Genomic DNA, 15130 nt, shown 5'->3' on the forward strand with positions numbered 1-15130 from the left:
GTCCTGCTGAGAGCCTAATGGCCCTCAGCATAATTGCTAAGTCAGGGGAGGAGGTGTCTTGGAGTTTGCTCAAGTAGCTGAGGGGGAAGGTGCCACTGACTTGGAGGAAGACCTGGAGCCAAGCCAAGGGAGCAAGAAATGCTGTGGAAGAGGTTAGGGACCAGCCCTATGGTTTAAAAACAAAGGCCCAGGACACTCTTCCCAGTTTGTTTGTTTTTAATGTTTGTTTATTTTTGAGACAGATCATAAGCAGGGGAAGGGCAGAGAGAGGGAAACACAGAATCCGAAGCAGGCTCCAGACTGTGAGCTGTCAGCACAGAGCCTGACATGGGGCTTGAACTCACGGACTGCGAGATCATGACCTGAGCCAAAGTCAGATACTTAGCTGACTGAGCCACCCAGGTGCCCCTTCCCAGTTCTTAACAACATAGAGAAAGAAGGTAGGGTTGAGGGGTGCAGAAAGAGCCCTATGGGCACCAGGAAGCTGGAAATAGGGAATATTCTTAGTTTTGAAGAGAGGGTGAAGGTCTAGAACAGCTAACTGTAGCCAGAAGGGGGGAAAGGCAGGAGGGCCTGCCTGAGAAGGTGGCCACTGAGAGACTGCAAGGCCAGAGATAGTGCAGTGGAACAGGGCAGGAAGCTTGACTCTGGGCCATGCTGAATGGACAAACATTCAATTACAGGGAGGGGAACAACTGCCCCGGGGTGGGCCAGAGGATGGCCAGGACCCACTGTTTCTTCAGATCAACTCGATTTTTCTCCTACTGGTTTTTCTACCTGTGCCCAGTCCTGGCAGCCCACTGACTCCAGAAAGGGGTTGGTCTGGTCTCTACCTGGGTATCACCTTCTTAGGCTGGCTCCCCACACTCCCCAACACTTCAAGTGGGCAGGGTGAAGGAAGAGCCTGGCACTCAGGCAGTGGTGGGTCATCCATCAGGAGGGGCCAGGCCTCTCGCGGTGAAACTGGGGAGACAGGCATAGGCAGTGAGACACTAGATCTCAGGGGTGGGGAGGCTCTCAGGGGGCAGGGTAAGGTAGGACTGACCTTCCTCATAGCAGCAAAGGCAGGGCCAAAGGTGGCTTTGACCTCTACGCGGTCTCGGATCCAGGCTGGCAGCTTTCCCAGGATAGGTGGGCGGGCATACCGCTGATCCAGGAGCACTATGCTGGCAAAATCCTTCTGGTGCCTGATGGCCCTGCCTAGATGGCAACAGAGGTTGGGGCTTCTTGGTTAAACCAGCCTCCGCCACGGTGTCTATTGTGTCCCCCCAACCCCAAAGAGCAGTAAAATCCCTCTTCCCTGTCAACTCATTCTCCCACCATCCATCACCACTATCCGCAGGAACAGTCCCCGGCCTACCTATAGATTGGTTGACAGCCTTCATACACAGATTCTCCACCAAAGCCTTCCCTGGTGGGGCCTGACCTGGGATTCTGGGCTGGGAAGGGCAGAGGAGATGATCTATCAGTATCTTCTTGCCTCCTTCTTAGTGTTCTGAGAAAATTACACTGCCAGGCTTTGGAGCAAGAACAGTAGTCTTCATGGGCACAATGCCAGCAGCTGATATAACGGATGAGATCACAGAGAGGCTCAAGAGGGTAAGGAGGTACATCCCATCCCCTGGAGCAAGCAGGAAACACTGGCACACATCAGCGGGCAGTGGGGAGGTCGCAGCTGTACCGCCCTGGTATCACAGCCCTAGAGGCGACAGAACTTTCTCCCCAGCTGTCTCCTCCCATCCTTTGGCACGCTGAAGGTACTCACAAGAGTCTGATCCAGGTAGGCCATCTTCTCTTGTAGCTCTGGAGACTTGATGTTGGGGTAGGGCATGCCTACCATAACTACACACCTAGCATGGAGGGAACATGAGGCCATGGCATGTGGGCAGTCAGGCCTCCATCACATCTTCAAGGGCCAGAATATAGGACCCGGTCCTCACCATGCGTCCTCAGCTGCTATATCCAGCACACCTTTGCCCCCTCAAGCTGTGCTCACTGGCTCTGCCCCTCCCTCCCCACCCTGTACCTCCACCTCTAGTGCATTTTCTCAGCTAAGAAACCCAATGAAGGCCACGTGAATTGAACCCTGATGATCAGCCTAACTTCCACCTGGAAGCAAAGGGCCAAAACACTTCCCCATACAGCTGAGTGACCTGAGCAGTCAGCCAGGGTGCAGACTCAGATGGCATTGGCTTCCAGGCAGGGTCCCTGCTATTTGGAGTGAGGGGTGGTCGGTGTCAGAGCCCAGGAGACGAGAGACCCACAACTTACCGGCCAAGGTCGTCAGAGAAGTTAATGCCTTCACTCATCTTTCCTCCAACCACGGAGAGGAGCAGAGCACCTGTCACCGTGCCTCCCACATGGCCACAGCACTGCAGGAGACAACAGCCCAAGCTGTGGAGCCAGAGCTTGGATGCCACCCAAAATATCTGCAGCTGCCAGCTCCAGATGTTCTCTGGGCCCAAGGCCTCAGTTACACCTCTCACCTTAATGCACCTGGAATACTCCAGCAGCACCTGCTCCACCTGGTTCGCTCTCTTGGGTTCCTGAAATATCTGAAGGAGAACAGACAATGTCTCCCAGGAAAAGGTTTCAGAATGCATAGGTCCCAGGGTCTGCTCTCAGCCCTATATTTTCCAGACTGGGAACCAGAGAACCCCACAGAGTAAGGGGCTAGAGAGAAATCCTGTGGGAGGTGACGAGGTGTTAGAAGTGGTGGGAGTAAGTAACTAACTAACAGAAGCCCATATGTAAGCCTAACATTCTGGTCTGACATGCATGAGAAATCCTAGCAGGAACCCTGGGTACCACTGACCTCACAAGTGGGAGTCCCAGATGAGGGGGTCACTCACCTTTTTCCTGACAGCCAGGCGGGCCAGCAGACCACTCTTATCCCAGTGGGCATGGACCTGGCGTTGGTACTCATAGGAGGGGAAGAAACAGACCACCCCTCCAGGGACCACATTGCACAGGTTATAGAGAATACGACCCGTCTCATCCATCTAAGGAAAGAAGACAGAGCCCTCCCTGAAGCCATATCCGAACAATGCTTCCTAACCTTGGGACTCAAAACCAAGCACAGATCCAAGGGTGACTACGATCGGGGAAGAGAAGTGTGGGCCCAGAGGGCCCCGGGCAGAAATCAACAGACAGGAAAGTGCCACCCTCTCACCACACACACACACTCAGCTGATGCTTCTGGGGAGTGTACCACACACATCACAAGGCCAGCACTCCAGAGCTAATAACCCTGCTGCTGGCGTGTCATGTCCTCCCTGCTCCAACTCCCAATGCCCACTGCGCCATGAAAACCCCAGGCAGCCTCTAGTGACAAGCTCCTGACACCTGCATCCCTGCGCAAGGTGGGGACTGATGCAACCAAATGGCAAGAGAAGCAAAGGAAATGAACAGCTTCCTTATCAGTTTCATCCTGAAGGAACACCTTGAGGTTTAAGAAAACTTAACAGTCCAGGGAGTGAGGGGAGGGGAACGCTCAGACTTCCCCTGATAAGCATCTAGATGGACACCAGCCATTCTGTGCCAGCTCTGTGGTGGAAGACCCCAGCACCTGGACACTAAGCACTGGCCAGAGCACCCACCACCCCAGAAACTATTCTCCTGCCCTGGCAGAGGCTGTGGTAAGGCAAGCAGGCTGGTACGAACCATCTGAGGCAGTTCTCTCTTCTGGTATGTGAACTCCAACTGCTGGCTGGAGGGCCCGCTGCAGATGACGAGGGGCAGGATGTTGTCTGGAGGGATCACGTGACCTGCAGAGACCGAGGAGGGGCTATTCTACAAGGCAGTGTCCAGAAGGAGCATTCTGCAACCTTGTCTTCCATGCTAGGAGAACAATTCCAACACTCTGCCACCTGCCCTGCTTGCACAGCGCAGGTGGGCGGGACTCAGACCTCTCCCACGTAGGTGGAGGGACACAGTGCAGAAGCACAGGGCTAAGTAAGCTCGCCGGAGAGCTGGCAAAGGGAGAAGCTCCCACCTCGTGGCCTCCTCAACTGTGACAATAAGCTGCCAGAGTGTGACACATGGCCCATTCCACCCTGGCCATGGATTCTCACCACAGGAAAACTCCACCACTCGCTCAGCTTCTACCCCAGCACATGCCAGCAGCTGCTCCCGAAAGTCAGACACCTGCAGACCACAACAGCAAGGCTCCATGAGCTCCCCGCAGGCCTGAGCAGGCAGGGGCCTTGACAGGGAGGGGGACAGAGAGAAACACTCCGGGGAAGACAGAAGTCTGGGCTTGAAGGCAGCAAATACATAGGAACAGAAAAAAGAGGTAAAACGTAAGGCAGATAACAAATTGGCAGATAACAAAAAGGAAAAAAAATTACTGATACCCAGTGCTGACAGTCTCACTTAAACTGTGGAAATACCAGGAACACCTGGGTGGCTCAGTCGGTTGGGCATCCAACTTCGGCTCAGGTCATGATCTTGCAGTTTGTGGGTTCAAGCCCCACATGGGGCCCTGCACTGACAGCTCAGGGCCTGGAGCCTGCTTCAGATTCTGTGTCTCCCTCCCTCTCTGCCCCTCCCATGCTCATGCTCGCTCTCTCTCTCTCTCTCTCAAAAAATAAACATTAAAAAAAAATTAAACTGTGGAAACACCAAAGGGAATCTGGTAAACTGGGCACAGTGGACCTTACCCCAGCCCATGCCCACAAGATCACCAGTGGGCATTCAAAACAAAATACACATGGCCAGGCCCCAGCCCACACCACTGAATAAGAACCTCTAGAGGGAAGATAACATGTATTGGCATTTCTAAAGAGCTCCAGGGTTTATTCAGTACTCACACTAAACGTCAATGGACTAAATGTTTCAATCAAAAGACACAGGATAACAGAATGGATAAGAAAACAAGATCCATCTATATGCTGTTTACAAGAGACCCACTTTAGACCTAAAGACACCTTCAGATTGAAAGTAAGGGGATGGAGAACAATCTATCATGCTAACGGTTGACAAAAGAAAGCCAGAGTAGCCATACTTATATCAGACAATCTAGACTTTAAAATAAAGACTGTAACAAGAGATGAAGAAGGACATTATATCATAATTAAGGGGTCTATCCACCAACAAGATCTAACAATTGTAAACATTTATGTTCCAAATGTGGAAGCACCCAAATATATAAATCAATTAATCACAAACATACAGAAACTCATTGATAATAATACCATAATAGTAGGAGACTTCAACACCCCACTCACAGCAATGGACAGATGATCTAATCAAAAAATCAACAAGGAAACAATGGCTTTGAATGACATACTGGACCAGATGGACTTAATAGATATATTCAGAACATTTCATCCTAAAGCACCAGAATATACACTCTGTTCAAGTGCACATGGAACATTCTCCAGAATAGATCACATACTGGGACACAAATCAGCCCTCAACAAGTACAAAAAGATCAAGATCATACCGTGCATATTTTCAGACCACAACGCTATGAAACTCGAAATCAACAAGAAAAAACTTGGAAAGATAACAAATATTTGGAGACTAAAGAACATCCTACTAAAGAGTGAATGGGCTAACCAAGAAGTTAAAGAGGAAATTCAAAAGTACATGGAAGCCAATGAAAATGGTAACACCACAGCCCAAAACCTTTGGGATGCAGTAAAGGCGGTCATAAGAGAGAAGTATATAGCAATCCAGGCCTTCCTAAAGAAGGAAGAAAGGTCTCAGATACACAACCTAATATTACACCTTAAAGAGCTGGAAAAAGAAAAAATAAATTCTAAAACCAGCAGAAGACAGGAAATAATAAATACTAGAGGAGAAATCAATGCTATTGAACCCCCCCCCCAAAAAAAAACAGTAAAACAGATCAATGAAACCAGAAGCTGGTTCTTTGAAAGAATTAACAAAATTGATAAACCACTAGTCAGTTTGATCAAAAAGAAAAAGGACCCAAATAAATAAAGTCAAGAATGAAAGAGGAGTGATCACAACCAACACAGCAGAAATAAAAACAATAATAAGGGAATATTATGAGCAATCATATGCCAATAAAATGGGCAATCTGGAAGAAATGGACAAATTCCTAGAAACATATAAACTACCAAAACTGAAACAGAAAGAAATAGAAATTTGAACAGACCCATAACCAGTAAAGAAATCGAAGTAGTAATCAAAAATCTCCCAAAAAACAAGAGTCCAGGGCCAGATGGCTTTCCAGGGGAATTCTACCAAACCTTTAAGGAAGAGTTAAAATCTATTCCCTTGAAGCTGTTCCAAAAACTAGAAATGGAAGGAAAACTTCCAAACTCTTTCTATGAAGCCAGCATTACCTTGATTCCAAAACTAGACACAGACCCCACTAAAAAGGAGAACTACAGACCAATTTCCCTGATGAACGTGGATGTGAAAATCCTCAATAAGATATTAGCCAACCAGATCCAACAATACATTACAACAATACATTAAAAAAATTATTCACCACGACCAAGTGGGATGCAGGGCTGGTTCAATATCTGCAAAACAATCAATGCGATGCATCACATCAATAAAAGAAAAGGACAAGAACCATATGATCCTCTCAGTAGACGCAAAGAAAGCATTTGACAAAATACAGCATCCTTTCTTGATAAAAACCCTTAAGAAAGTAGGGATAGAAGGATTATACCTTGAGATCATAAAAGCCATATATGAAAGACCCAATGCTAATATCCTCCTCAGTGGGGAAAAACTGAGAGCTTTCCCCCTAAGGTCAGGAACAAGACAGAGATGTCCACTATCACCACTGTTATTCAACATGGTAGTGGAAATCTTAGCCTCTGCAATCAGACAACACAAAGAAATAAAGGTATCCAAATCAGCTAGGAGGAAGTCAAACTCTCACTCTTCGCAGATGACATGATACTCTATATGGAAAACCCAAAATTTCACCAAAAAATTGCTAGAACTGATCCAAGAATTCAGCAAAGTGGCAGGATATAAAATCAATGAACAGAAATCAGTTACATTCCAATACACCAACAATGAAGCAACAGAAAGAGAAATCAAGGAATCAATACCATTTACAATTGCACCAAAAACCATAAAATACCTAGGAATAAATCTAACCAAAGAGGTGAAAAATTTATACACTGAAAACTAGAGAAAGCTTATGAAAGAAATGGAAGAAGACACAAAAAAATGGAAAAAGATTCCATGCTCCTGGAGAGGAAGAACAAATATTGTTAAAATGTCAATACTACCCAAAGCAATCTACATATTCAATGCAATACCTATCAAAATAACACCACCACTCTTCACAGAGCTAGAACAAACAATCCTAAAATCTGTGTGGAACCAGAAAAGACCCCGAATAGCCAAAGCGATCTTGAAAAAGAAAACCAAAGCAGGAGGCATCACGATCCGGACTTCACATTGTATTGCAAAGCTGTAATCATAAAGACAGTATGGTACTGGCACAGGAACAGACACTCAGATCAATGAACAGAATAGAGAACCCAGAAATGGATCTACAAATGCATGGCCAACTAATCTTTGACAAAGCAGGAAAGAATATCCAATGGAATAAAGACAAGTCTCTTCAAATCGTCTTGGCAAAACTGGACAGCATCATGCAGAAGAATGAACCAAGACCACTTTCTTACACCATACACAGAAATAAACTCAAAGTAGATGAAAGACCTAAATGTAAGACAGGAGCCATCAAAATCCTCAAGGAGAAAGCAGGCGAAAACCTCTTTGACCTTGGCCGCAGCAACTTCTTACTCAACATGTCTTCAGAGGCAAGGGAAACAAAAGCAAAAATGAACTATTGGGACCTCACCAAAATAAAAAGCTTCAGCACAGCAAAGGAAACAATCAGCAAAACTAAAAGGCAACTGGATGGAATGAAAGAAGATATTTGCAAATGACATATCAGATAAAGGGTTAGTATCCAAAATCTATAAAGAACTTATCAAATTCAATATCCAAAAAACAAATAATCCATTGAAGAAATAGGCAAAAGACATGAATAGACCTTCTCCAAAGAAAACATCCAGATGGCCAACCGACACATGAAAAAATGCTCAACTTCACTCATCATCAGGGAAATACAAATCAAAACCACAATGAGATACCACCATACACCTGTCAGAATGGCTAACATTAACAACGCAGGCAACAATAGATGTTGGCAAGGATGCAGAGAAAGAGGATCTCTTTTGCATTGTTGGGGGGAATGCAAGCTGGTGCAGCACCTCTGGAAAACAGTATGGAGGTTCCTCAAAAAATTAAAAATAGAACTAGCCTATGACCCAGCAATTGCACTACTAGGTATTTATCCAAGGGATACAGGTATGCTGTTTCAAAGGGGCACATGCACCCCCATGTTTATAGCAGCACTATCAACAATAGCCAAAGTATGGAAAGAGCCCAAGTGTCCATCGATGGATGAATGGATAGATGGATGAATGGATAGATGTGGTATATATATACAATGGAGTATTACTCGGCAATCAAAAAGAATGAAATCTTGCCATTCACAACTATGTGGATAGAACTAGAGGGTATTAGGGGCGCCTGGGTGGCTCAGTCGGTTGAGTGTCTGACTTTAGCTCAGGTCATGATCTCACAGCTCGTGAGTTCAAGCCCCGCGTCAGGCTCTGTGCTGACAGCTCAGAGCCTGGAGCCTGCTTCAGATTCTGGGTCTCCCTGTCTCTCTCTCCTGCTCATGCTGTCTCTGTCTCTCAAAAATAAGTAAAATAAACATTAAAAAAAAAAAAAGAACTAGAGAGTATTATGCTAAGCGAAATTAGTCAGAGAAAGACAAATATCATTTGACTTCACTCATATGAAGATTTTAAGATACAAAACAGGTGAACATAAGGGAAGGGTAGCAAAAATAATATAAAAACAGGGAGGGAGACAAAAACATAAGAGACTCTTAAATATGGAGAACAAACAGAGGGTTACTGGAGGGGTTTTGGGAGGGGGGATGGGCTAAATGGGTAAGGGGCACTAAGGAATCTACACCTGAAATCACTGTTGCACTATATGCTAAGTTGGATGTAAATTAAAATAATTAATTAATTAAAAAATTAAAAAAAAAGAGTTCCAGGGTTTTCACCTATTGAATTGGCAAAAATCCCAAAGCGTATCCCTCTGTAGGCACATATACACAGTGCTGGTGGAAGAGAGAACAGTACAGCTCCAGCTGGGGGGGAACATGGCAATATTTAATAAATCAGATGTATTTTTATCTTTCAACCTGGCAGCCCCCCTACCTAGGAGTCCCCTCTGAGCATACAGCTCCACAAACCAACCCATGCACAAGGATACTTCCTGTGCAGTGATCCCCTTCAGGAGGGGTCAGCTGAAAGCATCACACTGGATCCTGCCAGCGCAGAGCTCCGAGCCAGCAAGAGGCGCACAGATGGCGCTGGCTACTGAATGGCGTGCCACAACACACTGGTGACTAAAAACCAGTTATGCTTTGATGTAAAAGACAAAGGAAAGGAAAAGTAAGTATATATATTTGCTTATTTCTGGAGAAAAATAAAATGAAAGCATAGAAGGACAGACTAGGAGTAAGAAAAATGATAACCTATGGGCATGGGGAACAGGCTGGAAATGGATGGAAGTAAGACTTCCTGAATGCATCTTTTTTTTTTTTAATGTTTGTTTATATTTGAGAGAGAAAGAGACAGAACATGAGCTGGGGAGGGGCAGCAAGAGAGGGAGACACAGAATCTGAAGCAGGCTCCAGGCTCTGAGCTGTCAGCACAGAGCCTAATGTGGGGCTCAAACCCATGGACCATGAGATCATGACCTGAGCAGAAGTCAGATGCTTAGCCAACTGAGCCACCCAGGAGCCCCTGAATGTATCTTCCATGCAGTTTTGACTTTTGAACCATACAGGTGTTTACTTATTTTAAAAATATAATTAAGTCTAGGGGCACCTGGGTGGCTCAGTTGGTTGAGCGTCCAACTTTGGCTCAGGTCATCATCTCACAGCTCATGAGTTCGAGCCCAGCGTCGGGCTCTGTGCTGACAGCTCAGAGCCTGGAGCCTGCTTCGGATTCTGTATGTGTCTCTCTCTCTGCCCCTAACCCACTTGCATTCTGTCTCTCTCTCAAAAATAAACATTAAAAAATATATATATGTCTAAAATGAAAAATCAAACTCTAAAAATGAAAACACATGGCAACAAAGAAAGCCTAACTCTCTGTCACATTCACAACATAAGCACACAAAGCAATGGCTGACTTCAAATGACTTCAGATCCTTAGTGACCATACATCCTTAGTAGGATATACCTAAGGGCAAAAAATAAATGCAAAGAAATGAAATTTTCATCAATAGTTTATTGTTAGAATAATACTGTATATGAAGCTATTTTAGTATATCTTAAGTATATTATGGGACATAGCAAATAAGTAGTTATGTCAATGTAATAAGAAACCAAACATTCAGCTCAAGAGAAAAGACATACAGTGTAAGGTCAAATAACTGACTGATGTTCATTTAGAAATATCAATATGGACTCATGGTTTTTTAAAACCATTTTCCCCAGTCTACAAGAAGGCCTAAAAACATTTATAATCCAGGAGTACCACAAACACCCCGATACCCAGATATTGGTTTTTAAACACCAATCCCCAATAAAAGAAACCAGGTTATCTTAGAAAAATGAATGATCCCAGATATGGGATAAAGAAGGCATAAGGTGGCTGGGATGTTTCATCTTGCCAGAAAGCAAGAAAGCATCCCAAAGCTAGTGGGGCCTCATCAAGGACCAGAGGCAACACGTCAGGCTCTGACAGGCCAAGTCTGAGACACCTGGGCATTGAAAGCAGCAATGACTATAGATGCCTTTAATACATGAACACAAATATACAAGTCTATAGAAAAGAAAGAAAAGTTGGAAACTAATAAAGCAATGGGGGATTCTAGCGGCTGAGGTTAGAAACGAATGACTGCGTGGGCACTGAGGAGGCTTCCACCAAAGTCCTGGGCTAGGTGTACCTTAAGGACAGAACTGCTGTGCAGAGACGTGGTTCTGTTTGCCACTGTGTTGCTTAAAACAGAGAAAGACTGGAAATCACCTAAATATCTAACAAAAGAAGAGTAGTTCTATAAGATATAACATATTCATGTAACAGAAAAAAACACAGCCAGAGCATGGTAGAATAAATACATACTGCTGACAAGGAAAAATGTCTATGACATTTGTTGCTGAGTGAAAAAAGCAAATCACAGCAACAGCATGTAGAGATACAGATTTTTGTTTTTAAAATATGTATGTATATTTGTAAAAATTATGCACACAAAGACTAGTATAATGATATACACTAAAATAAAATCTTTCGCTGGTGGAATTATCATCTATTTTTTTTTCCTGCTTTTGCTGGTCTCTGCTTTCTACAACGAAAACATAATACTTTCCTAAATACATGTGTGTGTATATAAATTTAGAAAAGAAAGGAAAGGTCGTATCTATGGTGGGTATAAGGAGCGAATGGCACTAAAATGGGGGCCTGAAATTCCAGAACGGCTATCTTTGGGAGAAGTGCAGTACCTAGCCTACAAAAGCACCAAATCACCAGCCATGTGCCTCCCTCCACCCCCACTGCCCACTCCACCCCTGCCCCAGGCTAAAGACCCAGGCATGAGACAGCACAGCAATGCCACCTGGTGGATGCTGCTTGGCCTGTTCAAGCTGACCCCTTTCTGGTTTGGGGGCCCACTGGACAGCGCCTCTTCCCCCTGTCCCTGTCCCATCCCAGCACTCGGGCCACAAGAGGCTGGGTCTGGTTCCCTTACCGGCTGCATGGTGCCGCCTGCGATGACCACTGCCCGGCATTCCTTCACCACTTGTGCAAAGTGCACAGCTGGATTCAGGAGCAGGAATTTGAGGCTGCTCTGACTAAGACTTCCTGAAAAAAAGACAGAGCCAGCTGGGGAAGGAGGGGGTGGTTTGCAGGCAGGCCGAACAAAGACTTCCATGAGTCTGAGGCAAATGGGAGCTCAGTTGTGTCCATGAAGGAGCCACTAGAGATACCACTTTCCCTTTTGATTAGATTCCATTCAAAGTGCAGGACAAGCCCGAGGCAGACAGCACTACCAGCTCCTTTTGCACATGAAGACTGAGGTTCAGAGTGATAGACACAGCTTGGAGGTGACGGAATCAAGACTCAAACCAAAACTCACATACCTGTAACCAGTAGGCTATACAACTTCTCTCATAACCTGGCGTGAGATGCCAGCCTCCCCAGTGCCTCACATCCCTCCTCACCGCACCTACACCAGCCCACCCAGGCTACAGAGGACCAGTTTTCACCACCTTGTCTCCTCGTCCTAACCCAGAGAGGTGCAAGGTAGAATTTTTTCATGCTTTGGTTTCCCGGCTCCATGCTGATTCCTCCTTGGACTACCTTGGCGGTTCAGGATGACCCTGCCATCCTGGTTGGCAGTGGTGAGGGCTGCAAGGAAGCCTTCGATGTGCATCAGCGGGGAAGCAGACCGTGGCACCCTGGCCTCTCCCTCATCTCCGTGGGGCACGGGAGCTGCACAGAGCAGAAGGAAGACGGTCTGGGACCACAGATGAGGCAGGAGAGGAGTCCACACGTGAGGGATGGATATTCTTGGCCCCCACCTGCAGCCCTGTCTCCCCCTCTTGACTCACTCTCGGTCAATGCGGGCTGCAGGCTCTGTAGGAAGTGCTGGAACCCAGCCAGTCTGGACTGCTCCCTGGAGGATGCAAGGACCGTGCCATACCTTTCTGTGAAGCCAAAGAGCTGGGACGGGGAGAGAAAGCACAGGGAGGAATGAGGGTGCAGCAGTGGGAGCCCAGGCTGGAGGTTCTGCTGCACCCCACATAGCCCACAACTTGCCCCCCAACACAAGGCATCTTGGCACCCCCACCCGACACAGCAAGCAGGCCTGCAGTAAGAAGGGAGCAGGGGTGACTTGGGGCTCCAAAGGGCAGGGGAGAGCAAGGTACTGGGAGGGCAGGAGGTGGGGTGCTGTGGAGCCTGGCCAGACCCAGGAAGAGAGGCTGTACCTTTCTGCTGACCATGCTCTTTTCACAGTAGCGCCGCACCTGCAAAAGCAAACCACCGCAGGCACATGCAACAATTAGGCTGGAAAAAAAAAAAAACACCACCACCTTCCAAAACCCCAGGGAGCATGATTCATTGACAGCTCCTGAGGAACCCAGCCTCCTTGTGGCCAACCGGGTCAACCTCCTTTCTGAGGTCACTCCTCTCCCACCACCCCCACATACAACACGGCGCTCTCCTACAAGAGCAACCTTCATGCACATGGCCTCCTCACTAACGTCTGCATAGCCCCAACCCTCTCTAAAGGTTCCTGGTGACAGGTCTTCTGTGCTCTCCTTCAATATGACAGCACCTAAGATGAACCCTGAAAAGATTAAGAGTTTAAAAAAACACATACGAGCAAAGGCACAGAGAGGGTAAAGCTTGGGGCTTGTTCGGGGGCCCTCCAGTGTGTACAACATATGCAGCTTGGAAAGGAAGACAGGGAGTTGAAGCCTTTGAAGATTTCTAAAAAGGGCACTATCTTCCAGTGAGGACTCACCAGATGACAGTGTAGGAAAGATTTGAGAAGGGACAGAGAGTGAAGCCAGGAAGAGCGGAAAGGAGGCGAGAGGAAACGAGCCGGCCCTGAAGTGGCAGCTGTGGGAATGGAAAAGCAGTGGGAGTTCGAGTGCTCCTTCCAGCTCTGAGGCCCGGCAACTGTTTGGATGCGGGACCCAAAGGGAGAAGAAAGGCATCAAAATGGCCTCAACCGGTCAGATGGGGTAATGGCAGTGACCGTGATCAAAACAGGTAAGCTGGTTTAAAGAAAAATGGGAAGGCAGGAGGGAAGCAAGCAGGGTCTCAAGGCCAAGCCGGGGCTCACATGCTGCCTCCCACACCAGGCACCATTTGCTCACTCATGTATGGCTAGTACATGTCGTCCTGGGGAAACCTCACCCAGCCCTGGTTTCCTCTGCTTCTGAATGGTGATGGTACCTCCTACCGTGGGGTCCCAGAACCTGGTGCACTGCCTTGGACACAGCAAGTGCTCTGTATTTTTAGTAATTTGGAATCGCTAAGTTGTGAGTCAAGTGATGGCAGCAGTACCCCGAACAGTAGGTCTGGAGCAGGCAGACACCTGCGGCTGGTGTGCAAGGATGGGGGCGGGTCACACAGAGTGGCCCTGGGAATGTTCTCAGCCACCTCAGCCCAATAGCAGGATGGTGCTCACAAAGCTGACCTGCTCTTTCTAGTCCAGGGCAAAGACTGGGCCAGAAGAAAGATGGAATGAGGTTAAGGACCTGGGAGTTTCTATCTGTGCTTACATGGTAAATGAAAGGCACCTTTTCTCACCAATCCCTAGGACCCTTCACTCTGGATTGAAGATTTTTTTCTTGCTGACACTTTAAGGGTTAATTACAAACATCTATGCTGTAGATCCTCAGACTTCTAGACTGACTCACAACAGAAGAACTTTACTTTTTATTCCTTCCAGTCTTAACACAGTGCTCTGCTCGCAGGTGGCGGTTAAGGATAAGGAAACTGGGCGCTGACACAGAAGGGGGAGAACCTCTACCTTGAACAAGTTGATGTTGTCGATCTGGCTCTGAAAGAGAAAGTCATTGATGGTCTTCAGCTCTGTCCCTAAGGATAAACAAAGAAGGGCCTTGGAATCCTTGCTCTGAAGACCACAGGCCCAGAGGTGAGTTCAGAAACGGCTCAGACCATCTCTGAGTCTCTGAAGGCCGCCCTCTTACCTGTTTGCGAAAGGCTCTGTGTGTTGGGATTTTGCTTAATGTTTCCTAAAACAGAATTCAAGCAGGTCAGGATGGGGATCCTCTGCCCCCCACCCCCATCCTCTCACACATTTTGTGTGTACACTATTTGATGTACTCATCAAATAAGAGCATTCACATGTAAACAGGTTTTTTGCCATTTATGGTACCCAAAGAACCCACTGAGAGGGTGGGAAGCTCTAGGAAGCCTCAAAATCTAACCCACGTTTGCATATGGAGCCCAAAGCCTTGTTATCTCATTCTTTCCACACCTCCTCCAAGGAGGCTGGGGCCAAGGGACCACCCACTTTACGCAGGTACAAAGAGTTGTCCAGGCTGCACAGTGGC

General features: G+C 46.9%; 1 protein-coding gene across 2 annotated transcripts in view; it reads right to left on the reverse strand.

Moving 5' to 3' along the window:
• Positions 1-198: 198 nt before the first annotated feature.
• Positions 199-15130, reverse strand: part of DDX11 (DEAD/H-box helicase 11) — a 40116-nt gene continuing 25184 nt past the window's right edge. The window contains exons 14-28 of one of the 2 annotated variants that reach the window (XM_060658729.2): positions 14765-14809; positions 14584-14651; positions 13028-13066; positions 12650-12761; positions 12399-12530; positions 11788-11900; positions 4074-4146; positions 3664-3767; positions 2853-3002; positions 2487-2555; positions 2272-2372; positions 1766-1850; positions 1361-1439; positions 1046-1200; positions 199-963 (exon numbers count right to left, since the gene is read on the reverse strand). In XM_060658729.2, the coding sequence (XP_060514712.1) occupies positions 934-963; positions 1046-1200; positions 1361-1439; positions 1766-1850; positions 2272-2372; positions 2487-2555; positions 2853-3002; positions 3664-3767; positions 4074-4146; positions 11788-11900; positions 12399-12530; positions 12650-12761; positions 13028-13066; positions 14584-14651; positions 14765-14809 (1355 nt within the window). In that variant the 3' untranslated portion in view covers positions 199-933. The other variant, XM_060658730.2, reaches the window with a different exon arrangement.

Source organism: Panthera onca, chromosome B4 (assembly GCF_046562875.1).
Source record: "Panthera onca isolate mPanOnc1 chromosome B4, mPanOnc1 haplotype 2, whole genome shotgun sequence".
NCBI lineage: Eukaryota > Metazoa > Chordata > Mammalia > Carnivora > Felidae > Panthera > Panthera onca.